Source organism: Chrysemys picta, chromosome 7 (genome assembly GCF_011386835.1).
Source record: "Chrysemys picta bellii isolate R12L10 chromosome 7, ASM1138683v2, whole genome shotgun sequence".
Lineage (NCBI taxonomy): Eukaryota > Metazoa > Chordata > Testudines > Emydidae > Chrysemys > Chrysemys picta.
The window spans coordinates 106,218,102-106,245,844 of record NC_088797.1 but is presented as its reverse complement, the minus strand read 5'-3'; the positions used below and the strand labels follow the sequence as shown (position 1 = coordinate 106,245,844).

General features: G+C 38.1%; 2 protein-coding genes across 6 annotated transcripts in view; one reads left to right on the top strand and one right to left on the bottom strand.

Annotated features, from left to right (window-relative positions):
- DOCK1 (dedicator of cytokinesis 1) overlaps positions 1–27,743 on the top strand; it is a 538,667-nt gene that overhangs the window by 182,353 nt on the left and 328,571 nt on the right. The window lies entirely within an intron of this gene.
- Positions 1–27,743, bottom strand: part of INSYN2A (inhibitory synaptic factor 2A) — a 78,106-nt gene that overhangs the window by 8,924 nt on the left and 41,439 nt on the right. For 2 of the 4 annotated variants that reach the window (XM_005299639.5, XM_005299640.4), the window contains exon 3: positions 15,230–15,301. The exons of 1 other annotated variant lie outside the window; for it this stretch is intronic. In XM_005299639.5, the coding sequence (XP_005299696.1) occupies positions 15,230–15,301 (72 nt within the window). Of the gene's footprint in view, positions 1–12,585; positions 13,215–15,229; positions 15,302–27,743 lie in introns of those variants that run through there. One more of the 4 variants, XM_065552236.1, reaches the window with a different exon arrangement.

The window sequence follows — 27,743 nt, the reverse complement described above, 5'->3', positions numbered from 1 at the left end:
ACTTGGAAGGTAATTATCCTACTCTACTCAGCACTGATGAGGCCCCATCTAGAGTACTGTGTCCAGTTCTGGGCACCACACTGTAAGAAAGTCCAGTGAAGGTAGGAGAAGTAGTAATCAGCTGAATCTGCAGCAAGGGAGATTTAGGCTATATTTTAGGAAAATCTTTCTAACTACAAGGGTAGTTGAGCTCTGGAATAGGCTCCCAAAGGAGGCTGTGGAATCCCCATCATTGGAGATTTTTAAGAACAGGTTGAACAAACATCGGTCAGGGATGGTATACTTGGTCATGCTGCAGCGCTTGAGGTCCCTTCCAGCTCTATATTTCTGTGATACTATATAAAGTGCTGTATAATGCTAGGCTCTGTGAAAAATCAGGTCCTAGGCTTCTCAAATTGGGTATCCAAAATTAGTAGATACTTTTGACCTTAATCTGTCTATGCTTCACTTCCCCATCTGTAAAATGGGGATAATAATACCCACTCTTTTCACAGGTGTTTTGTGAAGATCAATTGTTGTGAAGCACTCAGATTTTATAGTGATGGGTGCCAGAGAAAAGCCCATGAGGAAATTAATAATACTGTGTTCAGAGCAGGGTTTGAAGAGTGTGCAATAAAGAAGGGATTGGGTCACACATTGAACCATGAGTATACGATATGAATCATCCACTGAATGAGGCAATGGTCCTGTGGGGGGAAAAAAGTTATGTGATCATGCAATTAAAGATTATCTCATAATGTATCTGCTCAGAGGGCCAAATGAAGGTTCTACAGGCATTAGCATTACAAGAGGTAGTTGCCTTAATTTGCATTATATTATGACAACTTCATACAACCTCCCCTCTCCCCAAAAAATATTAAAAGACCATTATTTAAGTTGAAAAGTCAAGCTCTCAAAAGTTAGAAAATGCTGGCATTTGCTAACTTTTGAGTGCTTTGCTTTGCAAGCCCAGTAATGTCCTTTAACTTTGTGTGTGTGTGTGCGCGCGCGCATGCTCATGCGTTTGTAATTGGCATAATATAATGCATACTTTGTGAATGCATACATCTGTCATAATGATAGTTGGTATAAGTTAGCCTTCCTTCCTCTCGCTTGACATATTTTCCCCCCCTATCATGTCGTATCTAATTTAGATTATAAACTCTTTAGGCAAGGAGCTTGTCTTTGTCTCTGTAAAATGCTACCCACACCAATATAACTACATACTCATGTTAAATATAAAGAAATATAAGGCAGCCGTCCCTTTAACCTATAACATTTATTTTTAATAGCAGATGTATAGTTACATATTTATACCAAAATTCCAATGAACAATCAGCAGGGATAGCATCATGATTTGTGACTCCCCAGCAAGGTTACTCTTGGAAGTGCCTCTATTCTAGCCTTTCATTTATCACTCCACGTCAAACTAGTTTCCCTCCTTCCTGATCCCCTTTTTTCTCCTTTCTCTTCACTTTTTCAAGTAGGATTCTTATCTTGTTTCTCATGAGGAGGAATTCCAGCAACATAATAAGAGTCTTTAACTTTTAAAAGAAACTGGATGAGTGTACAAACTCATTTTAACCCAGATCTGTAGTAAAATGAAACTAATATATTACCTAAAGCTGGATCTTTTTTCTTTAGTAATCATTTTTTCCTCCGTTGGTTTCCTTTTCATAGAATATCAGAGTTGGAAGGGACCTCAAGAGGTCATCTAGTCCAACCCCCTGCTCAAAGCAGGACCAATTCCCAGCTAAATCATCCCAGCCAGGGCTTTGTCAAGCCGGGCCTTAAAAACCTCCAAGGAAGGAGACTCCACCACCTCCCTAGGTAACGCATTCCAGTGTTTCACCACCCTCCTAGTGAAGTAGTTTTTCCTGATATCCAACCTGGACCTCCCCCACTGCAACTTGAGACCATTGCTCCTTGTTCTGTCATCTGCCACCACTGAGAACAGCCGAGCTCCATCCTCTTTGGAACCCCCCTTCAGGTAGTTGAAGGCTGCTATCAAATCCCCCCTCATTCTTCTCTTCTGGAGACTAAACAATCCCAGTTCCCTCAGCCTCTCCTCATAAGTCATGTGCTCCAGACCCCTAATCATTTTTGTTGCCCTCCGCTGGACTCTTTCCAATTTTTCCACATCCTTCTTGTAGTGTGGGGCCCAAAACTGGACACAGTATTCCAGATGAGGCCTCACCAATGTCGAATAAAGGGGAACGATCACGTTCCTCGATCTGCTGGCAATGCCCCTACTTATACAGCCCAAAATGCCGTTAGCCTTCTTGGCAACAAGAGCACACTGTTGACTCATATCCAGCTTCTCGTCCACTGTGACCCCTAGGTCCTTTTCTGCAGAACTGCTACCTAGCCATTCGGTCGCTAGTCTGTAGCAGTGCATGGGATTCTTCCGTCCTAAGTGCAGGACTCTGCACTTGTCCTTGTTGAACCTCATCAGGTTTTTTTCGGCCCAATCCTCTAATTTGTCTAGGTCCCTCTGTATCCGATCCCTACCCTCTAGTGTATCTACCACGCCTCCTAGTTTAGTGTCATCTGCAAACTTGCTGAGAGTGCATTCCACACCATCCTCCAGATCATTAATAAAGATATTAAACAAAACCGGCCCCAGGACCGACCCTTGGGGCACTCCGCTTGAAACCGGCTGCCAACTAGACATGGAGCCATTGATCACTACCCGTTGAGCCCAACGATCTAGCCAGCTTTCTATCCACCTTACAGTCCATTCATCCAGCCCATACTTCTTTAACTTGGCGGCAAGAATACTGTGGGAGACCGTATCAAAAGCTTTGCTAAAGTCAAGGAATAACACATCCACTGCTTTCCCCTCATCCACAGAGCCAGTTATCTCATCATAGAAGGCAATTAGGTTAGTCAGGCACGACTTCCCCTTCCTGATCACTTTCCTCTCCTCTAAATGTTTCATAATTGATTCCTTGAGGACCTGCTCCATGATTTTTCCAGGGACTGAGGTGAGGCTGACTGGCCTGTAGTTCCCCGGATCCTCCTTCTTCCCTTTTTTAAAGATGGGCACTACATTAGCCTTTTTCCAGTCATCTGGGACCTCCCCTGATCGCCATGAGTTTTCAAAAATAATGGCTAATGGCTCTGCAATCTCACCCGCCAACTCCTTTGGTTTTAAGATAACATATGCTTGTAGCTGTCCTTTATTAAAACAACAAAAAAGTATTCAACAGTAATAATCCACAAACTTTGCAGAATCAAATATTGGAAACTGTAGTATTTTGGATTATTATAGTGGACTACTATACTTTTTTCATGAGTGAATATATTTAAAAATGCTGGGAACAGAACAAGCTTTAAAATTGCTGTTAATAGTGTGTATGGTTTTGAGCATAGAGTCTGCTGAGTCATAAACACTAGTTTTAAACATATGGTATGTGGGAGGAGATCTAGCAGCAAACTTGGAAATTCTTTTGGATTTACTCCTTATCTAAGAATCTTACATAATACATATTGCTCTAAGAAATAATATAGTAACAAATTGAAACATGTTGGTTGTTTATAAGGTAACAATTGAGAAATCATGTCTAAAAACAAATATTACAACAGTTTTGCCCTCATTGACATTCTGATTTATTAAAAATGCTATGCCAATAGATGTCTGTGAGGCTGCATTCTGATGCAGTGTGCTGGAAAGCATGGCAGTATCATGGGTAATTTATGAGAGGTCCGAGAGGATGGCTTTGGGTGATGGCTCTTTCAGATTGGGGTACTATATGGTTCTAGTTTCTCGTCCCTCCTGTTCAATGTGTATGTAAGGCCATTAAGAGAGTTAGTGGAGCAATATGAGTGGCAATGTCCTTGTTATTCAGCAGTCAACTAATTTTCTATGACTACGTTTCCTGGCATGGTTGATGCATTGGCAAAGATTATCCGTTTATCCTCCTTATACTTGTAAAACTAATATTAGTGAGATTAAAATCAGGCCTACTTTTAGGCTTGGAAAGATTTGATTTTTTTTACCGGTATCACCCTATAGCCACAAACCACTGAAAAAATATTTCCACTGATGATTGAAATTTACAGATAGGTAAAGTAAGAAAATGCTGCTTGAGAACTTATTAGCATTTGATTTTACAGCTATTTACTTTGTATATTTTAAAATACAACATTGAAAATTTGTGTTAATGGTTATAAAGCTTAAACTTTTTGAATCTGTGTCTACTGTCATTAAATAATTGTCTGATCCTCTCCATAATTTTTCACATCTATGAAAATTTAAATAACCAAAAATAGAAAAAATGGTTAAAAATAAGTATCAGTAGTATCCATCGGAATTACAAAAAAACTGAATTCCGCCAAGCCTGCCTACTTTACAGCTTCATGTAGTCTGCACTGGCTGTTAATTTCTGGATAGAGTTTCAGGGCCTACCTATTCTAGAGATTGTCTCTCTTATTTGGTACAGAACCACAGGAATTACAATCAGCAGACATGCTTAACTTAGCAACATCTCTGGTTAAGTAAGAATGGGGCTCAAGGGGAAGGTATTTTTCTGAAGGCCTCTGAATTCTGGATCTTGTCCCTTCCTTGGTGCCCCAGAACCCGGATCTTTTAGCCGGTGGACATGATGACAATGAGGAGAAGTTAGATGCCTGGTTATTATTAAGGCCAACTATTATGGCATTGTGAGTATATTTTTATATATTTTAGTATTACTCATTTTAATTATTGTAAGGTGTCTAGAGCAGGGTATGGGTGCTATCAAAAGTTGAAATAAACAATTTATTTTTAAGTATGAATTTCCATGTTTGTTTCTCAATAGCCTGCATATGAAATGTGCTCACTTTACAACAAAAAGATATTTTAAAAAATTGTTATAACTATTAACCCTGTAAATTTAGGATCAGAAAGCCAAGCAGATTTGTTTCCTTCTAGCATATCACTGTTAATAAATGTTCTACGGCATTCCATTACACCTGGGGCATCCCATTGCTGTCAGTGGGGTTGCACAGGTGTAAGTGGCTCTGTAATTGGGATTATTCTGCTAATGCACAAGAAGAATTAGCATACTGCTCACTCATAGCTATGCTGGCTCTGCGGGACTAATGGGTAAGAGTAGCAAAAATGTACTTTTCTCATTCAAGTGAATGAATATGATTATGTGTAAAAGGAGCAAATCTGTTGAATATGAAGGTGCTGTTTTCAAATGGTTTCTTCTCAGATCAGAACTACACTTCAGAGGTGACCTGTGTAACAAGTTACTAAACGTCAGTAGCCTTAACAATATATTGAATGCACCAATAACCAAACTGAGAGGCATTTGAAAACTGCTTTCTCATGTCACTTCCTAAACAGTTTTTCTGCTGTTTTTTGGTTGTCTTTTTTTGGTTCATAGCTCAAGATAATTTGGGGTTTTGCCACTGACTTCATGCCTGTAAGTAAATATGATGTATCCAGAATTTTTGGAGTGATAAGCCTCTGTAGCCTACCTTTCAGTGGGAAATGAAGGTGCTCAACTCTTCTGTAAATCAGAATATAAATTTACATGGTGATGTTCAATAGAATATTCCCAAAATACTTTCTAAAACACTTACATTTTGTTTGTGTTCGTGTATGTAAAAGAAAACCTCAAAACTGAATGTTGAAGACATTAATATAAATTGACCAAAATAATCTAGCATTGTTATTTGCTCTAGATCCCATTCAAAAAAGCACTTACACTTGCTTAAAGCGAAGTATGTGTTTAACCACTTGCCTGACTAGGGATGCTTTCCTTTCCTACTTTAGTTTATCATAAAATAGCAATGTTTATGCACTGATCAGGAAACTGTAGAATACTTAGCCATAACTGTCAACACTTATCTCAAATATTTTTTGTTTTTGTTGGCTTAAGTTCAGAGTTGAATTATTTTAGAATGGATAGCTGTTAATTTCATCTATTTGACTAAATGACAAAAATAAAAACCCAAGCATTCCCCTGATGCGAAGAACTGTATAACGGGTGGATCATTCCAATGACTGGCACTGGATTTCAAATATTTGTATTTGTGTGCCTTGTTTTATCTATTTACAAGTAAAAGTGTCTGATGACAGTTTGAAGGATGAGGCTAGGAGATGTTGTGTATATGAAGGAGTTTGGCGGTCTCTTACACATTTAATAAAATCACTACACAATTTGGCCTGTTGTACTGTAGTTGGTACTGAAGTTGGTGTAAGAGTGGGGCATAACTAGGAGAGCCAGGACTTTAGTGCAATCATGATCAAGCTGGATTGACAACACTGTTTGGAGAATCTTTCTGTTCCTAACTCTATCTATTAGCCAGTACTATTTATCTTTTTAACTAGCCCTATGAATTTAAACATATATACTTGGCAAGATAAAAACAAGTGGGCATTGGACAGGAGCATGCAATGGAACAGTAGGTATATTTGCAATTACTGAAACATTTATTGAGAATACCTCATGTGGCTTGGTTACAGTCAGTTCCTAATATACTTAAAGCCTAAAGTAATGCCTTTTGTATGTTCACTTTATTACCTAATATGTGACATGAGTACACATTAAGGCCTGGATCCTGCAAGTGCTTACATGCTTGCTTCACTGATGTGCACAAGTAGTCCCATTGGAACAGGAAGAGAAGAAATACCATTACGCTTTATCCACCACCCCACCCCCACTTTTTCTAACTCACCAAAAATATATTTTTTAATTAATTGAACTCAATGGGACTACTCGTGTAAGTTCTTTGAAGCTTTGGGGCCAAAGTGACTAGTTGCTTTTGAAAATATAGGCCAATAGATTTATATCAAAATTTTAAAATTACACAGTTTTAAATTGAATATTACTATTGTTAAGAAACTACAAGTACGTTTGATACTTCACAAACAAGTGATGCACATGCAGTTGGTTATGCATATATATTGGCAGTTTTTAGTCTATAATCTACTTACTTTTTTTTTATTTTCTCTATCCCAGATTGACTTTAATTTAATAGACCTTTTCATAGACTTCTGGCATTGATAGGTAAGGGAAACTTAGTTCTGTGAGGATTTTCTGCTATCTAATTAGCTTTTATCTGACAAGTGTGATTTTTAACCTATGAACTTGTTTCATTTGCTGCTGTTGTATTGAGAGGATTAAATTTCATAGACTTGAATAATCTATTTTCAATTCAGTTGTCAGAACTCAACATCAGAAGAACTTTAATAGCAAGGACAAAACTTGTTAAAAATAGCAAATACAATTTTAAAATTTCATCGGAGTAGAAAATGTCTGAATTATTTTTTGACGTGGCTTTCAGTAATATTTCTCAATAACTACAGTTCTGTAGTCTGGTTTAATCAGGTTTTTTTCTCTGCAGAAATTGACTACTAATCTGATTAATAAAAGAATCTTTCCAGAAGCTAAAATAACCTTGAATAGGTTATATAGAGTACTTCTGACCTTTCTGACCAATTTGAAATCTATTGTGAATTCTTTAGGATGTTCCCAGTTTCATATTATTCATGATAAATGCCTAAGATTAATGCACAAAATATTAAACAAAAGGCTAATTTTCCCCACGTTGATTCATTGTGTTAAAGAATTTAAATTCACAAGTGATTGTAATTTAAGCAGGAATGGAAAGGGTACTTCCACTAAGAGATAATCACAGAGTGACACAGGCTGCAAAGATTTTATTCCAAGTGGGCATTGGACATGATTGAATTGGCACAATTTCTGCATACCAATACAATTATCTCCCTTAACAATAAGACTTCATTAGACTTTAGTATTTGAGTTGTCTTGATAGTGCACTATTTAATCTTTTTCTTGTTTTTATAATCTAATTCAGTGGTATACCTCCATTTGTAAAAGATAACCAATTCTGAAAGGATGTATTTGTGATTTCAGATTTTGTGATCTTAATACTAATGTACTTGAACATCTGATAAAGCAAAATGAACGCTTGAATTGTTAAATTTATTTTACTACTTAAAATTGGGATTTTTGACTACTTTCGTTTTCTATATGTGGTCTAGAATTTAGTGTCATTCCACAGTATGCTGCATATTTTTGTTAACTAAATGTTAGTCTATTGCTGTGTAATAAGGACTTCATATTGATTCTTTACGGGTTATAGTGATGGTGCTCTCTGTTAATAGAAGTTTGACTTTGAATTTAAAGCATAAAGTAGGCTAATCTCTGTAAATTAGTAGTCTGCATCACAAAACCTCTGTATGATTTAGCACAATTGACTCATGAGAAGTGTAGTGACAGAACAATTGTACTACAGTGGCAGAACCTTTCGTTATATTTACACAACCATCTACCTACACTCTCCAGGTCTAACAAGATATTTTTTCACTTGCATTAAAGATAATGAAGAATTGACATGTGCTATAAATAGGGAGATGTAGTTAAGTTTGCTTGTGAAATGGGAGAAAGTAGACAGTAGTAGGTCAGTGTTTTTAATTCCTGCCAAACTGTTTAGTTTACTTCTAATAGCAAAAATAATTGGGGCTTGGGAAAAAGAAGATTTTGATCTTAAATGTGTATTATTGCCCTACTGATTTCTATAGAGACTTCAATTTTGGGCCCTCCCATTCTCTTTGTAGTAACTAGTGGGAATGTATGTGCCTGTAAGATCCAGTACAGTCTGAGTATCCAGTGGAAACCTCTGTTCACTGTCTATTTTTGCATGGCATTTTTGAGGGAACAGAGACCTCTGTTTCCCCTCTCATTATTATATAGTTGACTTTCACTGGAATTTGGCATAGGGAATATTAGCAGGATATGGCCTGTGTTATCCAGCTGATGCTTATAATAAAAACCTGTATGTACAAAAGACTACTTACCTAAGTGTTGTCAGGTAAACTTTGCTATAAAAATTTGGTCTAACTCCACATTATAATGTTAGAATTTCAAAAGAACTGCTGTTCTTTTTACTCAAAAGGTAAAAATCAAATATATTCTCTCTTATAAAAAGTTTCAGAGTAGCAGCCGTGTTAGTCTGTATCCGCAAAAAGAAGAACAGGAGGACTTGTGGCACCTTAGAGACTAACAAATTTATTAGAGCATAAGCTTTCGTGCATCCGAAGAAGTGGGCTGTAGTCCACGAAAGCTTATGCTCTAATAAATTTGTTAGTCTCTAAGGTGCCACAAGTCCTCCTGTTCTTCTTTTTGCTTATAAAAAGCGTTTAACTTTTCAATACACAGTAGAGCTTTTCCTCATATGATTTATTAGTTATCCATTTATTTAAAAGGGGGAAAAGTGACTTAAAATTAAGTTTTTTTTTTCATAGAATATCAGAGTTGGAAGGGACCTCAAGAGGTCGTCTAGTCCAACCCCCTGCTCAAAGCAGGACCATCTTTTTCTTTTTCCTCTTCAAAAGTATTAGCAATTCACTCTTATCAGTGGGGCAAAAAGAAACATCTAAAAAGTTACAAAAGTGATAGCAATCTCTGTGGAAAATGTAAACTGCATATTGACAAATATCGTATTAGTAATGCAGACTTAAAATGTTTGCTAAAATACTCAGTATATTTTGACAAAATCTACAAATTCAACAAAAAGATAAAAACGTAAAGTACTGAATCATTTTTAATCTTCTTCCACATCATGATGGTCTTTAATTAGACTTCAGCTATTGAGCTAGATCACATTAATATTTTTAAAATGTCATCTTCAGAAAAAAGTTAATTACATTAATCATTTCTACATTCCAGTTTCTCAGTTATGCTGCACTTGACATTACTAGATGCAGTTGGGTAGTCAGCAGGGCAATTGACTCATTGCTGTAAAAGTGCTGTTCTGCTTCACTTAAACCAGTTTAAAAATAAAGAGGGGATCGCTATTTGAGAAACTCACACATTTTCTATTAACCTGTTTAACTTAAACATGCTTTTATATTGCACACAAAAACTATGTTAAGAGAACATAAAGGTTGCCAAGTCAAGTACTCTAAATGTGGCAGTTCCTAAATTTAAGGTTCTCTGTACAACATAATTTGTCCCCCTGGTGCATATGCATTATGAGGTTATCTTTAATTACGAAATCATGTACTATTTTTTCCATTCAGTACACTGGATGAATGGTACTCACTGCATAAGCAGCTTTTTAATATTTTATTTTATCCCCCTTATTCTATATGTAGCCCTATGCTTTACTTACTGCACACTATGCAAACCAGACATGGCAAACCTGCGGGGGAAAAAACAGAAATTGGGCTTGTTTTTGGCTTAATTGGCTTGTGAGTTGCTTGTTGGCTAGTTTTTGGTTTGTAGCTTGTTGCTTCTTTTTTTTGATCAGCTCCTGGCAAGGGTGGGGCAAGCAGGGCAAGGTGGGGAGAGAGTCGGGGGTGCACAGCGGGCCCACCACAGTCCCAGATTGCACGCCGTGGGGATCTAGTCACACAGGGTGTTGGGGTTCTTGGGGATTGGCTTGTTTTGGCCTTGTTTTGAAATGGGATTAGCTTGATTTCTGGTTTATTGTGAATGTCGGGGTGCTTATTTACCGCGTGAAAGTTGGCAACTGTGATGCAAACCCTTCAAATTATAAATTTCTTCGTGTTTCTTTTATAGCATGTATCAATGTAACATCTGAGTGCTTCACAAATATTAATGAATTTATTTTCTCAACACCGTCTGAAGTGAGGGACTATTATCCCCATTTTACAATTGGAGGAACAGAAGAATTGTAGTCAAAAGTGTACATGAATTTTGGATGCCCAAATTGAGACACCTAGGGCCTGAGTTTTCAGAGTACTGAGCATTGTATATGTTCAAAGCACAGCTTTCATTAACTTCAGTTGAAGCTGTGAATACTCATCACCTCTACAAATTGTATCCCAGTGGCTCAAGTCAGGCACCAAGAAAACAAGGAACACTCAATTAGTGACCACCTGTGAAATGTTTGGACATTTTGTTCCAGCAACACACAGTAACTCTGTGGCAGAGGCAGGAATATAATCAAGTTCTCCAATCAGCTACCTTAACCTTTTTCTTACTGCATTCCCATTTCAGTCAGTAAACTTCAAACTTCTACAACAAATGAAGTAGATGTCCACAGATAACAGTCTCCTTCACAACATAACCCATCCCCAGAACATCCTGTGCACTGAATGAGGCAAGAGTCCTGTGGGGGGGAAACATTGTGTTCACGTAATTAAAGACGATCATAATGCAGACACTGAAGGGGGCAAATTAACGTTACACACATTCTTAATTTTCATTTCTTGTCTTCTGGGTGCCTGGCTTTACCTTGTGTGCAACCTTAATGTTCTTTGAACATACTTTTTTGTGTATAATTTTCTAGATTTAAAAAACTAAAATTTTATTATCTGGAATCATATTGCCACCTATGAGGTTCATAAGCAGAGTTAGAAACTTTCGATCCACCACACAGACTCCTGCCACTTGAGCTAACTGAGTAAGTGATCGCAATAGTAGGTTTTCATCCTTTCTGTGGATCAGCACTAGAGGGGATGAGACATTTTGTTAATGGATTTCAGATATTTGCTGACAGAGGAATGGTGAGACTCAGGAATACTGGATTCCATTCCAGGTTCAGGAAGGTGAAGTGTTCTCTAGTGGTCACAGACTCTCCTGGCTCCTGTTTTTCTCAACCCAGTCCTGACCCTTTCTTTCCCATTCCCCTGTGGCCTGTATATATCTCAGTCCTTTTCCCCCCACCAGCTCTTTGTCTGAGTCCCTGTTTTTCCCTCCTCTCAACAGATCCAAATCTCAATCTCCTTGCCTAGCCACTCTGCTTCCCCCTTTTCCCCCCTAGGCTACTCATTTGATCTCAGTCTTCCCCTCCTAGTCTCCCCTTGCACAGCCAGCATATTTTTCCCTAATCTTGTTCTCTGAAACAGGTGAAGCATTTTTCCTGAAACTTTTAATCTCAGACAGCTGCCCATCATTAAAAATTTCAGCCCAAATGATTGAAATTAGGCAAAGTTATAAGCAACTGAAAGCAGGGTCTTATAATGGAAAGCATCAAGACACTTTAGATGGGGTTACCAGAACCACCTATAGTGAACCATTTTAAAGTAAATTTCTATATTCGTTTCCTATAAATTATAATAAATATAATGGGTGGAAAGTGAAAGGGAGGGGCTGTGTGACTTAGCTAACTTCAATAGTAGAACTATTACGGTATATACAGCAGTATAGGATACTTACAATAGATGTGCAATGTAGAAGGATGAACTTGCACATCTAGTCCTGATACAGCTCCCATTGAAGTTAGCAGAACAACATCCATTTATTTTAATGGGAGCTGGACAGGCCCTTACATATGGAGTCTACTTATAGGGTAAATAACCTGTCATTTTGTTCTTCAAACCCTTGCTCCATAAACATCTTAATGTCCCATATTTCTTGTATCAGAGATGCCTCTTCTACAACCTTTCTGCCTGAAGGGTTGGAGGCTTGTTAACGCTAGTAGATAATACACTGACTAGACTATTGTGTGCAATACTATTAGTTATACTGCACTACTGTATTATGTATGTGATTATGGTTCTTAGTTGCATGTGAAACGGAAGTACCAAGTGGCTGGAACTGCCTATTGGAAATAAACATTGTATCCATTTTCTTAATTTTTCTTATTTTTATAACAGGTAAACCAAAAACAGAGCTCTTTATCATTTCAGGCTAGATTTTAATTTTGCAATCTGCTTTGAGAAAGGGATGGTGCATAGCTGCCCAGCCTCCAGAGCTGAGCTGTGAGCAAATTGTGGCTGTGTTAGTTATGCTTTTTCCTCCTCTTCCCCTCCTTGCTTAGAGGAGGAATACCTAATTTGCTTTACCCCACTTCATACAGCAGCAGCATCACCACCCTCCTGTCTCCATGTTTGTGATCATAGGGGGCTGCTGAGCAGAGGAGGTGGAGTTGGGGACTTCTGCTCTCTGTCCACTCTTCATTCACTTGTTTGCAGGGAGGGAGCATTGGGTAAATAGCCCCAGTTCCTCCCCCCGTATGTGGGTCACAGTCTGAGCAGGACTACGTAGAGAAATGAAGTGTGTGAGTCATTATTTCCCTGCATGGCTGAGTAAGGGGTGTAGAAAGCTAGCTCGTAATTAATAGGCTTCTTGTACATTTTCTTGTGAACACAGTTCCCTGAATCCCTGAAATAATTTTCATAAGCATCTCCTGGACAGGAGACAGAAAAAGAGTTCTTGATAGGTTGATAATTTAATTCTGAGACATACTGTTTTTCATGTTACTTGCAATACATGAAGACATCCAATGGTTTTGTGTAGCCTTCACTGCAGTGGGATGACAATAACTGGGTTGTCAGTATAAAACACCTTATAAAAGTCATGACATAGCCCTGTCACACTCATTGATTGTTGGAGCACTTGCATTACAGAGTAGACTGGATTTAAGCTGTTCAGTAAAGCGATATGATAGTCTGCAGAAATTGAGCTATGTATGCAGTAAATCCAAACTGTCTTCCACAATTGGTAGTATGAAATGCATGTTTACAACTTGTGCACACTGATTTCTCTCTAGTGATTAAAACATCCAGTGTTACAATAAATTTGGAAACTTTCTTGCTGTTGCAGAACTCTCATCTCATGTAAAGAAATCTGTTCATTTCATAGCCAAATGTTGTCACTGTCTATCAGTTGCTCTGATGCTACAAAATCCTGCTTGCTTTATTCAAATTGGTTGAAAATAACCCAATGCTTAATGGGTGGCATCATTGTTAACCACGCACATGTGTATGCAGAAGGCAGTGGTTCATCCTAATGAAGTTGGTGGTGCTATTTAAGTTAGGCAAGCAAGATATATCCCATATGCTTTAATACATAATTCTGTGTATTTGATCTGTTGTACAGAATGCTTGGTGATGGAAGTGTAATTTTTCCATATGTAGTGCATGTCTATCTGATTATGATCTGTGCTATAAGGTCTGTCCAATACTACTTCCCCAATCCTAATGCATGACAGCTATGAAAAGCTATTCTAAAATATTTTGCTGCAGCACATAGTACAGAAAATACTATATACCCTCAGCAATATTAAAATGAAACCCACCAGTATTTATGCTTGGTACAGTTTGACATCAGAGGGAGTACATTGTTAATCCAGTTTTACTTGTAAATCATAAACCTGAGAAATAAATGATAGTTAAGAATGATCTTAACACTTTCACAAAAGGTTCATAAATGATGGATTAAATATAGAATTATTCATTTTAGAAGTCAATCTGAAGTGGCAACAACTAGAAGTGCAGGATTTTTTTTCTGAAAAACTACATAAAACATGCATTGCAATGCAAATTTAATGGATTTTGTGCAGAAACGTGTAGACTTTCATATATACTTCTCTGCAGAAAGTTTGCTTGTTAATGGTCTCCATGGAACATTAACTGTTACTCTTTGGTGATGGCAATCCTGATAAATAATATGATGTTTGCATTAATTCATTAAGGGCTTCCGTTTGGGAAAAAATAATATTTCAAGTGATTGCTACTAGGTAAAGTTTTTGTTTGCTTTGTTTAATTTTAGGTGATGCTTAGATTGAGATCTGGGAGTAGTGGAAACTCCTCTCTTTTTTTGTAATGGTTTTTACTTTGAAGATCTGAAGTAATTTTGTAGGTAGAAGATAGCCTTACAGCCTGTGTAAATGGAGTTTGTTGGTGATGCAGATCTGCTCTACAGCCACAGCTGCAGCTTCCCCTCCCTGCTCCAGAGGGGTAATGGTCACTGATATAGGTGCGTGCATATCCAATGGCCAGATCCCATTCTCTCTGCTGCCACAGCTCTTTCTATGGCAGCTCCAGAGAAGCCTCCCATGAAGATTAGCTGTGTGGCACATAGGTGCCAGAAACCCCTCCTGCTCCCTCCTCTAGTGCAGTGCAGTTGCACCTGTTGCACTACATTCAGGCTCTTCTCTAGGACTTTTGGTTATTTTTCCTGAACAAGAGTATATATAAGTTTTCTTTACAATGGTGCAAGATGCAAAATTACGCTGAAACCCTCCAAGTCATAGCATGTTGCTTAAAACAGCCAGTTAAACTTGCAAAGCAGAGGTGAAAAGAACCTGCTTAATTCATGGACTATATGCATGTCCTGTATTTTAGTTTTAATATTAAAAATATTTTATTCATTGAATTTTATCGTGAAATAAAGATTAATTTCCTGGTCTTTTATTTCTCCTTTCTTCTCGTTGAAATAGCAATTTATAATAGTGACTAACATTTGATCTTGCATTGGTGGATAAAATCATTACTTTCACTCAATAAAAAGTGGGAATATTAGAATTTTTAACCTACCTATAGATAATACATGCACTGTTCCTGCATGTGTCACAATTAGCTGTGTCTTGACCAGTCCGATATGAAAGCCTACAAAGATAAGAACATGACATCATTACAAGTGGTTGTTTTATCCTTTTTTTGCCCTCTATCATTGCTGTTCATTGTAACCAAAGCTTTAGTTTTGTTTTTTCCATTTTAATGTTGATTATAAAAATCTAAGTGTCCATAGGAAATAACACTGTCCAAAATTAGTGTTCTTCAACTTTTTAAAGTTTGCGACATGAAGATGAGGGAATTTTGGAAATTATGAAGAAGTTTTATTTAATCATTAAGGGAGGGAATGTAATGATTCAGTTCAGCTATACTTCTATGAACATGTCTATAGAGAACTCTGAGCAAACCAAATTATGTAAAAGCCAGCTTTTACATTACTTTTTTTGTACACCAAAATGCTGAGTTATCATTTTAAATTGCCTCATTACTGTACAATTACAAGACATAGCAATGGTGTTTTAACTACTTTTCTGTACAGCCACCTTAGAAATTTCAGTAAACCACAGAGGTTTCACTAGCAAGCATTGCACATGTGTAATCTTTTATAATAATTGCGTAAGCTATTAATTTGTACTATTTAGATGGTAACATTTTCTTTTGAAATTTTGCCTGTAAGGGGAAGAGGGCGCTTACAGTGATGATCTCAAAAATCAGCAAACGGTAGCTTTCATAGCATTTCCCGTACCTACCTGCCCTGTGTCTAACTTCCATCGAATATTGCTGTGAAATGCGTGGGAGACTTCTCTGAATGTCCCTTTCACGCCAGGAAGCAAACATATTATGGGAGGATCTGTTAAATTCATGGAAAAAGTAGAATATCTGTCTGTTAGTTTTTCTGTTTGTTTCTTATAATTGCTTCTGCTTTATGGGAAATTTTCTTACACGCATAATGGATTTTTAAATGGAAAACAAAGTTTTTATTCAGTGCCTATTTATGTATTTTGTGCTACATAAACATTTTTGGAAAAACTCTACATTGTGTGTGTGTGTATGTGTGTACGTATGTATGTGTGTATGTGTGTATATATATATATATATATATATATATATATATATATATATATATATATATATAAAAAGTGAAATAAAATAGTATAAACTCTCTCTCCCTCTTAGTTAACCAGAATTTTTTACTTACTGGCACTCCCCATTCCCCCAACAAAACTTTTACTGTATAAAACTTTTACAAAGAGAAACCATTAATTATTGATGCAGTCAACCTAACTTGAGAAAATTACAATGTAACACACAGGCTGTTTACCTGCAAAACTCCTATCTGGTTACATTAAATGGGAAAATATTTAGTCAACGAATGGAAGTGTTTATTTCTTATAGGTAATCATTTGAAGTACTTAGAATTTACTTAAAAGAATGCTGTCATTTTGGTGGTTGCATTATGTGCCCTCCATCCTCCCAAAAATATTTTTAAAGACCTATATTAATGGAACTCCATTAAATTATTTTATTGTCAATCTTTATTCTTTTTATAACCTCTCTGCACCTTCCAGGGTTTTAATTACGACCATTGTGGATAGAGACCTCCTTTCCGCTACTTCCCTCTCAAATTAAAAACAACACTCCCAAAAAAACCTCCCCCATAACTACAGAAATCACTTTGGGTTTTCTTAAATTAGAGCTTTAATGCCAAATAGGTTATTAAAGAGAAAATCCAAAGGATATTAAATAATCATCTATAGCTTATCACTCAAGCTACTCTATAGGTCTAATTCTAACATGAAGAATAAATGTTACTTAAGGGATTCACAACTCTTAATGATCCTTTGAGAATTCATGGTGCTCCACAAGAGACATTCACATAGCATGTAGTCTCAAAATGGACATTTGCTTTCTTCTCTCTGAGCCTATTTAACTTTTCCATTCCTTTGGAAGTCATCCTCTAAATAGCTTATCCAATCTGTCATTACTCCCCTGCTTCTCTATAGCCTCTGGGCTTGTCCACTGGATTGACTGAAGTGCTTAAAAGATCCTTTTTCCAGTCCAAAAGAAATTAACCATGTTTTTATTTAGTTTTTGGTAATCAATCAGTGTGACCTAGAAGGTAGAGACTAGACCTGAGAGTCAGGAGACCTCTGTTCTCTGCCATTATTAGTTAAAGTAGGACTATTTAGAATCTAATCTTTTGGGTGCAGGGATGGTGTTTCTATTTGTGTTTGTACAGCACCTAGCACAATGGGGTCCTGGTCCATGAACAAGGCACTATGCTAATACAAATAATTATAATATGGCAAGTTGTAACCTCTTTGTGGCTCAGTTTCTTCATCTGTAAACTGGGACTATTGGTCTTAACGCATCCTCCTTTCTGAAGGACTTTTGAGATCTGTGAATGAGAAGAGCTATCTTAAAGTGTTAACTAAATTGCATCAGTAATACTTGCAAGAACCTATTTAAGTTAACTTTTAATCCACCAGGTTCAAAATTTAGTAACAACATCACACATTTCATAAAATTATCTTTCTTTGTGTGGTAGTTATATGTACTATGCCAGCATTACTTTCCAGGGCAACCACTGTGTTTTATTAATTGCTTGTGTTCCATCTTGTTGTCTGTCAGTGTGATGGCCTTGTATCTTTCTCTGATGACATGTAAATTTTCCTTTTAAAGAGAATTTTAGAAGCCACTAACTTTCAAATAGTCCCATAACACTTAAAGGTCCGCGTGAAACTGGATTTTTCCGGCGTTATTGAAGAATTCAGCTTTAATCTTCCACTCTAGGGATTACATATTTAACATTCTTATTATAGATTTGACATTTAAAAATATGTACTGATGAATCAATAAAGTCCATAAAGGCTACAGCACATAAGTGCCAGCTGTTGTAATCTAGTTCAGAAGGCATGTGGCATTGCTGTCTAAATATGGATTTAAATGGGAGATAGAGCATTTACAATAAAATGCTAACATTTTAACATTTTCGCTAGACATGTGCATTAATCTGATGGTTATTCCACATTCTGAATACACAAGCTACCATCTTACTGTATGACCTGAGTGTAAGCAACAAGTGCTCCCATCTGTGTGCAACTTGAGAAAAGAATTCTAAACTAGGACAACCAAAGCATCTGTCTATCTTGAGCTTCAGCTATTTGCACTCAGTGTTGGATTATGGATTAACTACGAAAATCAAAGAATAACTTTCATAGACATAGCATGCACTGTTTCTGGCCTAATGATTAACGATTTGCTATGGAGCAAAGGGCAGGGAAGACGGGGAAGAGTGGCGTGTAATAGAAATCTGCTCCAAGCTGCCAAATACCTGGCCAAAACTTAGTTCCATGTTTTGAACCCATTTTTACTTAATATGGCTGAAGTACAATTAGATCAGTTGTGTGGCTTTTTAAGATGTACCGTATTTCTGCTGAAGGAGAGCCCTTAATGAACTGCTGTATATTTAGATCAGTTGCTTTCCAAAATTCAGCCGTTTCTAATACCATATTTGGAGGGCAGTATTCTCTCTCTGCCCTATATCCATGACTCCCAACCCCCACAGCAAGTTACAGGTAGAGTCACTAGAAATCCATGCTAAAATAAAGCTTTGTGTTGAGTTAACTTTTCTCAACATTGTAGCATGTGCAGTTTTCTTAAGATTTCAGAAGTATGGAGAGAATGCTCATGAGATTTTTAGCCTGGATTTCTAGTGACTCTACCTATAGCTTGCTTTGGGGGTTGGGAGTCAGAAAAAAATGTGATTGAGTTAGGAATTATTTAAGAACACTTTATTAAATGACCAAAAAGCCACAACTGAGGAAGAAGGCTGTATTGGTTAAAAAGCCAACTTGGTTTGGAGGGGAAATGAACGCAGCTATAAAAAAAAACCCTAACAAATGGAAAGAAGGGAACATTGAAAATAAATATAAATCAGAAGCTAAGAGTTGTAGAAAATTGATAGGGGAAACAAAAAGAGACAGGGAGAAATCTATGGCCAGCACAGTTAAATACAATAAGGAGGAGTGTCTTAGGAACCAAAAGAATCCTAACACTGGTATTGGTCCATTACTAAATGGAAAGGGTAGAATTATCAAAAGGGAGAAGTGTTCAATAAATGTTTTTCTTTTTTGTATTTGGGAAAAAAGAGAGAGTCATATAATATAACACTCTTTCCACTGCACTATCATTAAGGTTAAGCTTCTGTTACGGTTCTTTTTAGTGAAAGTCATGGACAGATCACTGGCAATAAACAAAAATTCATGAAAGCCTGTTACTAAAAATAACTGTGACAAAATGGGGAGGGAGGAGGGTCCAGCTCCCACGGCTGCTGAGGCTCCGGGGTCCCCCCTGCTGCCCAATGTTGCTGGGAGCTGCGGACGGCTCCCTCTGGCTGACAGCTCAAGTCCCAACGCCTCGGTGCTGAAGTGGAAAATGTCACAGAGGTCTGTGGAAGTCATGGATTCTGTGACTTCCGTGACAAAAGCTTAGCCTTAACTATCATCTCAGGAGGATGTTAAATAGAAGGTCTGGATACCTTGCACCCAAGCTTTTAAAAAAGCTGGGTGAAAAGCTTGTTGGACCGTTAATGTTGATTTTTTTCAATAAGTCTTGGAACAGCAGGGACGTTCCAGAAGACAGGAAGAAAGCTAAAGGTGAGCCAATAGTAATAAAGGGTAAGTGGGATGACCCTGGTAATAGTGGTCCTTCTGCCATTGATCCCAGGCAGGGTAATGGAGTGGCTGATATGATACTTGATTAATAAAGAATTAAAGGAGGGTAATATAATGAATACTAATCAACATGGTTTCAGAGTAGCAGCTGTGTTAGTCTGTATCCTCAAAAAGAACAGTACTTGTGGCACCTTAGAGACTAACAAATTTATTTGAGCATAAGCTTTCGTGGGCGACAGCCCACTTCTTCGGATGCATGGGTTTATGGAAAATAGATCATGTCAAAGAAATGTCTCATCTTTTTTTATAAGATTATAAATTTAGTTTATAAAGGCAATAATGTTAATGTAGTAAACTTCCGTAAGGTGTTTGACTTGGAACCACATGACATTTTCATTTTAAAAAAGTATAATAATATAAAAATTATCTTGGTACACATTCAATGGAACTGTAAACAGGGAATCATCATCAAATGTCTGTGTCTAATGGGGTCTTGCAGGGATCAGTTTTTGGCCCTACACTATTTAACATTTTTATCAATGACCTGGAAAGAAACATGTAATCATAAAGTTTGCCGATGACATAAAAATTGGGGAAGCGATAAATAGTGAAGAGTACAGGTAACAGATACCCAGCAATCCACATTGCTTTGTAAGCTGGGCTCAAGCAAACAATATGCATTTTAATAGGGGTAAATGTATACATCTAGGAACAAAGAACGTACTTACAGGATGGAGGACTCTATCCTGGGAAGCAGTGACTCTGAAAAAGATTTGGGGGTTGTGAATAATCAGCTGTACATGAGTTCCCAGTGTGACACTATGGCCAAAAGGGGTATTGTAAGTTTTGGGTGTGTAAATGTGACTTTTGAGTTGGAGTAGAGAGGTTATGTTACCCCTGTATTTGATGCTGGTGCCACTGCTTCTGGAATACTGTGTCCAGTTCTTGTAACCGCAATTCAAGAAAAAGGTTGATAAATTACAGAGGGTTCAGAGAAGAGCCAAGAGGATGACTAAAGGATTCGAAAACATGCTTTATAGTGATAGACTCAAGGAGCTCATTCTATTTAGTTTAACAGAAAAAAGTTAAGGGGTGACTTTATTACAATCTATGGGTACGTCTACACAACAAAGAAAAACCTACGGCTGGCCTATGCCAGCCGACTCAGGCTCGTGGAGCCTGGGCTATGGAGCTGTTTCATTGCTGTGTAGACCTCTGGGTTGGGGCTGGAGCCTGAGCTCTGGGACTGTCCCACCTCACAGGGTCCTAGAGCCTGGGCTCCAGCCTGAGCCCAGAAGTCTACACAGCAGTGAAACAGCCTCACAGCCTGAGTTCTGTGAGCCTGAGTCGGCTGGCACAGGCCAGCTGCAAGTTTTTCTTTGCTGTGTAGACATCGGGAACACATATTTAATATTGGGCTCTTTAGTCTCACAGAGAAAGGGATAGCAGGAGTCAATGGCTGGAAGTTGAATCTAGACAAAATTAAATGGGAAATAAGGTGTAAAATTTTAACAAAGAGAATAGTTAACCATTGGAATAACTCCCCGAGGTTGTGATGGACTCTCCATCACAGACTATTTTTAAATCAAGATTGGATGTTTTCTAAAAGATGCTCTAAGACTAATTTTGGGGAAAGTTCTATGGCATGAGTTATACAGGAGGTCAGACTAGATAATCATAGTGGTCCGTTCTGGCCTTGTAATGTATTAATGTAATTACACTCTATGCACTCAAATCTATAAGGAAAATAGTACATACACAGTTAATTATTTTCTTTGTAATTAACTATTTACCAACCAGTTTTCCCTCTCACTTAGCAAAGCAATGTTCTTTAATGAGGATCATATTTGTGAGACATTTGAATTGTTAAATTAAAAATAGTTTGTTTATTCTTCATAAGCTACGGAAAATATGGACTTAGCATAGAAGTGGCATTTGCTTCGTAACTATAGCAGGATGCTAAAATTCACATGCTTTTTCTTAAATTGGAGTGGCCTAGGTATTTCTAAGGTAGTTTGTTAGCTGGCTAATACATGATTCTGGAATGGTTGAAACAATGCAAGTTCAATTATTTCTTCTAAGTTAAACTCTTTCTGTCAAGGATATCTATCTTGTTCACCTTGAGGCACTGGGATCACACTTTCTCATTTCCATATAATCATCTACTTAACAGAAAATTGCATGGAATTCATCTTGTTGCTATTCTCCTTCAGGCCGAAAAAGATGATGTTGTGCTTAACTGACAATTTCCTTGTAAAATCATATGCAGTGAGGTCCTTTTAAAATACAAACCTGTTAAGAAATAGAGCTGTTAAAGATGACCTTTTCTTCCTACCCAAACATACATGGAAATAGAAGTTTATGAACATGTTCTGGGTGCAGTGGGCATGAATACAAATGACTGTATTTTCTGTGTGTGTGTGTGTGTGTGTGTGTGTGTGTGCGCGCGCGCGCGCGTCGGTGTGTGTGAATGTTAAATTCAGCTTTTTTTTTTTTTTTTTAATTTTAATGTGGGGAAACGTTGCTTGAGATACCAAGACCCAAATTCACAAGAGTTTTGGTTATAAACCTAGTAACACCCATCCTTCACTAATTATTAGAGCTGGTTGGGAATTTTCTATTGCAATGATTTTTGGAAAATCAGTTCTACAAAATTGAAGTTTCTACAGGAAAAAGTTTGATTTTTTTTCATGTCAAATAGAAATTAAATATTTGATTTAGGATCCGTTCAACCTTAATCAGAATATTTCTTTTTGTCCCAAAAAAACGACATGAAAGAAAGTCGGGCATCAGGCTCTCAAACTACAACGCCCAGGAGGCAATGTACCCCAGTGGGAAAATGCAGCTTAATGCTCTAAGCATTTCAAATCATTTCAACAACCCAAAATGTGATTGAGAATGTTGACTTGTGTGTGTCAGGGGGAGAGGGGAGAGCCTGAGCAAAACTTTGTAAATGAAATATTTCAACATTTCCAAATTAAAAATGTTTGGAATTTCCATTCCACAATTTTTTTTTTTTTTGAAATGTCAACTTTTTGCCTCATTTTGAGACTAAAAGAAATGTTTTCCATGGGACAGAACTCAGTTCACTCAGTTCTACTAATTATTCTGAAATGTTGGTTTCTGCTTGATGTCACTTGGCTTTTAAGAGTCCCATTGTCTCATCTTACATAAGAACATGAGCAAGGCATCATGTTTTTGCTGTAATGGGGCATGGAATTCTGTTGTCTTTGGTGCAACAAGTTGCCTTGCTGAACTACTTCAATGAGCACAGTTCACATACTCAGTGGAGTCCAGTCTCTTTCCCTTCCAGGAGTTAAAGTTTAGCTGAGGCCACTCACCTTAGGCTAAGCTGCTCCTTGGTTTGTTTTTCTGAGATGCTCAGCCCACACCATAGATCTTTTTTTCTCCCATCTCCATTATATCCCTTGGTAAGAAAATCAGCCACCTCCTCCCACCTAGCTGTTTCCAAGTGGAATCAACATCTGATTATAGGGTGGGGTGATTGAGGTGAACACTGCTAGCTTGTCACACTCAGCTCATTTCCTTCCATTTTAAAGGACTTCTTAAGACATTTCCAAAAATGGATTTGATTTAATCACTGTTGGAGCCTTATTTATAATTTTCCTTTTCTGTTTTTTTGTTAGAGCCTCTCTCTTTTCAAAATGGTTTTTAAGTATACAGTGTTCAAATTCTGCTGTACAGCACACTGAGAACTTTGACAAATAAACATGCCAGCTAATTCGAGGTTTGGATGGGTTGCTGTTTATCAGAGATTACAATTTATTAGAACTGGGAAACCTTTTTATGCAAATTGTTTTGAAAAATGGAATGGAGCTTTTGTACAAAATATATCCTATTTTGATGGGGAAAAAATGGAGAAAAATCTGGTTTTGACAATAAAAAAAGTCTTTATTTTTTCTTTCCCTGCATTCCTCCCCATCTACTTTCCTTTTTTAATCTTTTAAAGGAAGAGGGTAAGTATGAGGGGGCGAATCTTTTTCATTTAGTCAAAAGTCAAAAATTCTTTGGGAAAAAATTTGAACAAAACATTTTCATTTTGATAAATTATTTCATTTTGTGTAGGGATAAAGAATATAGATATTGTAAAATAACTTTGATAAACTTTGGGCTCAAACCCAAACCATGAAAGTGATGGTAAGCTCTACTTTTCTCAGCTGAGTGTCTATCAATATAACCGTCCTTTCCGTGGACATAAAAGCACATCAGAATGAAGCGATTAAGTGTGCTTTAATAGAATGCCTATAGAGATTACAGTGAAACTAAAATAGAATTGTTTTCAATTAAAAAAAAGTGCGGATTGAGAAGCATTTTGACCGGTGAACATTAGCTACCTGACCTTGCCTATGTGACTCTGTCTCTCCCTCCATCCCACTTTGTACTTCTTTGATAAACTTATTTGATACCATGCAGGCCTTTTGATGTGCACCTTGGTAACCTATCCAACATATTGTTTGTGCTGCAATGTAGTGGCGTCAGAGTATTCTAAATCCCATAATGTCTCAGACAATCCTGGGGGATTTGGAATGTACAACACTCTACTGTACCTTAGCACGTGCATAGTTCTATGGAAAGACAGGCAAGTAAATTGTGCAGCATGGTCTGTTGAAGAGGTACCTGGATGCATATACATTTGAAATGGAAGGGAAGGAAGAACTTGCTCAGAAGACAGACTGGATGGAGAAGCTGGAAGGAATTGTTGGGGGCGGGAGATAAGGAGGGAATAGGCAGAGAGAAACATTTGCCATCACCTGCTCCCAATATAAATCCTCCCCTGCCTGTACTTCATTCTGATTCCTTCAGTTGCAAAAAATCTCTTCTGAATTTCATTTCCTTCCTTCCAGTGACATTATTAAAAAAGATGTCCTGGTTTTTAGTGGGAAATAAAAATTGTTCACCATGTATACAATGAAGGAAAACTATCTTAAAATTTTCTTCTGGGTAATTGGATAGAATCCCTGCTACTAGATGGCTTTCCTTAAGAAGCCATCAGAAAAGTAGTGATTTGAGTGTTAGTAAATATATTACACACTGTGAGGTAAATATGAAAACATAGAGTACTGACATAGAGACATGTTCTACAAGAATGAAAATGAAAGTGCTAATCAGTGAGTATTCTAGAAGACCGTTGTGTATATATTGTCATTGTCGCCTATCACTCGATACGAGGATGATGTCTGCCGGGAAGATTTTTGGGGGGGGGGTTTCATTGGTGAAACTTAAGATGGCTGTGAAGTCCAATCCGTGTTCGAAAGGTTTTTCCACATATATGATGGATGGTTGCTTGGAGAGAGCACAACTGCTGGCCGGGATGCTGTACAATTTCTTTCTTCCTTTGCTGTTTCTCAGCCTCTTGAGCAAGGCAATTCTCTTCAAAATGGAATGAGGCTTGATGTATGATGCAACACCATTTCAGTCTATTGCCAGCCAGCTCTTCCCAATTCGTGGGGTCAATGCCTCCCTTCTTAAGATATACTTTCAGGAGTCCTTGTAGTGTTCCCTCTGTTCCCCTGTGGATCTTCTTACCATGACTAAGTTGAGAAAAGAGGACTTGCTTCAGAAGATGAGGATCAGCCATCTGCACACAATGGCCAGCCCAGGGAAGTTGATTTTTCATAATCTTCACCTCAACAGGGGTGATGTTAGCTGCAGAGAGAATGCTGGCATTAGTGTGACAATCTTCCTATCTGATATGGAGAATCTTTCTAAGACAGAGCTGGTGCTAGCACTGCAGATGCTTAAGATGGGTTCAGTATGTCACTCATGTCTCGCACCCATAAAGAAGAGTGGGGATGACTACTGCATTGTAGACCAGAATCTAGTTTCCATATGAAGACCTCTGTCAATAAAGACACGATGAAGCAACTTTCCAAAGTATGTGCTGGCACAAAGGATCCAATGTTCAATCTCCACATCAAGATTGGCTGTCTGGGAGAGGTGGCTACCAAGGTAAGGGAAATTTTCAGTGCTTTCCAGGAGTTCATCACCGCTGACAATTAGTGGGAGAAGGGGGGCAACTTGTGCTGGGGCTGACTGGTGGAGCACCTTAGTTTTCCCAATATTGAGAGAAAGTCCCAGGCTATGATAGGCACCTAAGAAAAGATCAAGGGTGGATTGTAAGTCAGCCTCTCTGTACACAAGGATGGCACAGTTGTCAGCATAGTGAAGATCGGTAATAACAGTCCTGGTGACCTTAGTTTTAGAATGAAGATTCTGCAGGTTGAAGAGCTCGCTGTCCATGCAATACGCAATCCCAATTCCAGAAGAGAGGCGGTCACAAATAAGAGTCAAGATTACAGCAAAATAGATGGAAGAAATGGTTAGGCCACTAACACAGCCCTGCTTAACACCAGTATGGATGGTGAACAAGTCCATCTCCAACCCATTACAAAGGATGGTGGTGGTCATCCCATCACGAAATAGCCTGAGAACATGAATGCACTTAATGGACAACCGAACCTAGACAGCACCTTCCATAATGCTGCATGATTAATGAAATCAAAGGCCTTAGGTCAATAAATGCCATAAACAATGGCTGGTGTTCTTCTTTACACTGCTCTTGGATCTGTCGTGCAACAAAAATCATGTCAGAGAGGAAGGCAATGCCTCAGTAATTCCTACACATTGACTTGTCCCCTTGCCAGTATTGTGACCATTTTTAGGAATTCTTTAGGTCGGATGAAATTTCTTCATTAACCCAAATTCTAATAAGAAGTTGATGACGTTTTTGCACAAGTGCCATTACACCAGCTTTGAAGACTTCCAAGGGATGCCATCTGGGCTTGGTGCCTTGTTGTTTCTAGTCTATATGATGGCATGCCAAACTTCCTCAGGAGATGGGGGGGCAAGCAAGAGATTCTATTTATTACAGAATGCTGAGAAATGGACTCAATGGTGGCAGCTGAGACTTCAGATTCGTGGTTAAGTAGAATCTTGAAGCGCTTCTTCCAACATAGCTTGAGGGCTGCATTGTCCTTAAGAAGAGTGGATCTGTCCTGGGATCGCAGAGGGGTTGTGCTGCTTGAGCTTGGCCCATAGATGTCTTTCGTTGCTTAAAAAAAAAAAAAAAGCTTCTCATATCAGGCTGATTGGCAAAGCTCTGGATCTCCACAGCCTTCGTTTGCCCCCACTGGTTCTTGATGTCACACAGCCTTCTTTGAAAAACAGCTTTAAGCCGATGATAAGTCTCATTTTTGCTGGTTAGAGAGTTCATTTTGCCAAGTGCAAAATGTGCTTCTCTTCTTATGAATAAGTGCTAGGATTTCCTTGTTGTTCTCATCAAACCAATCCTGATGGTGGTGAATGGAGTATCCAGTCAACTCTCACATGCCTTGTGAATAATGCTCTTGAACTCCTCCCAGTGTGTTTGGATATCATTGATGATGTCAGATAGGTCAAAGAGACTCTCGATGAGGCGTTGTGAAGGGTCTCAGGACCAGCGTGATTTACAGGTTGTTTACAGTGTTTTGGTGCAAGCCACACGTTCATGATTGATTTGACCAAATGATGGTCTGTCCAGCAGTCATCCGTACTTCTCATGACTCATGTAATATGGACATCAGTACGATCACGGGCTCGAACGATGACATAGTCAGGAAGATGCCAGTGTCTGGAGTCCGGGTGTTTCCAAGTGGTCTTATATTTGTTCCTCTGTCCAAAGATGGTATTTGTGATAAGCAAATCATGCTCCATACATTTGCTGATGAGGAGAATGCCATTAGAGCTGACTTTCCCCAACCCTTCTTTTCCAGTGGTACCTTCCAGAATTCGGGGTGTCGCCCAACTCTTGCACTGAAGTTATCCATGAAGATGAGCTGGTCTTCCTTGGCTGTGTCAGT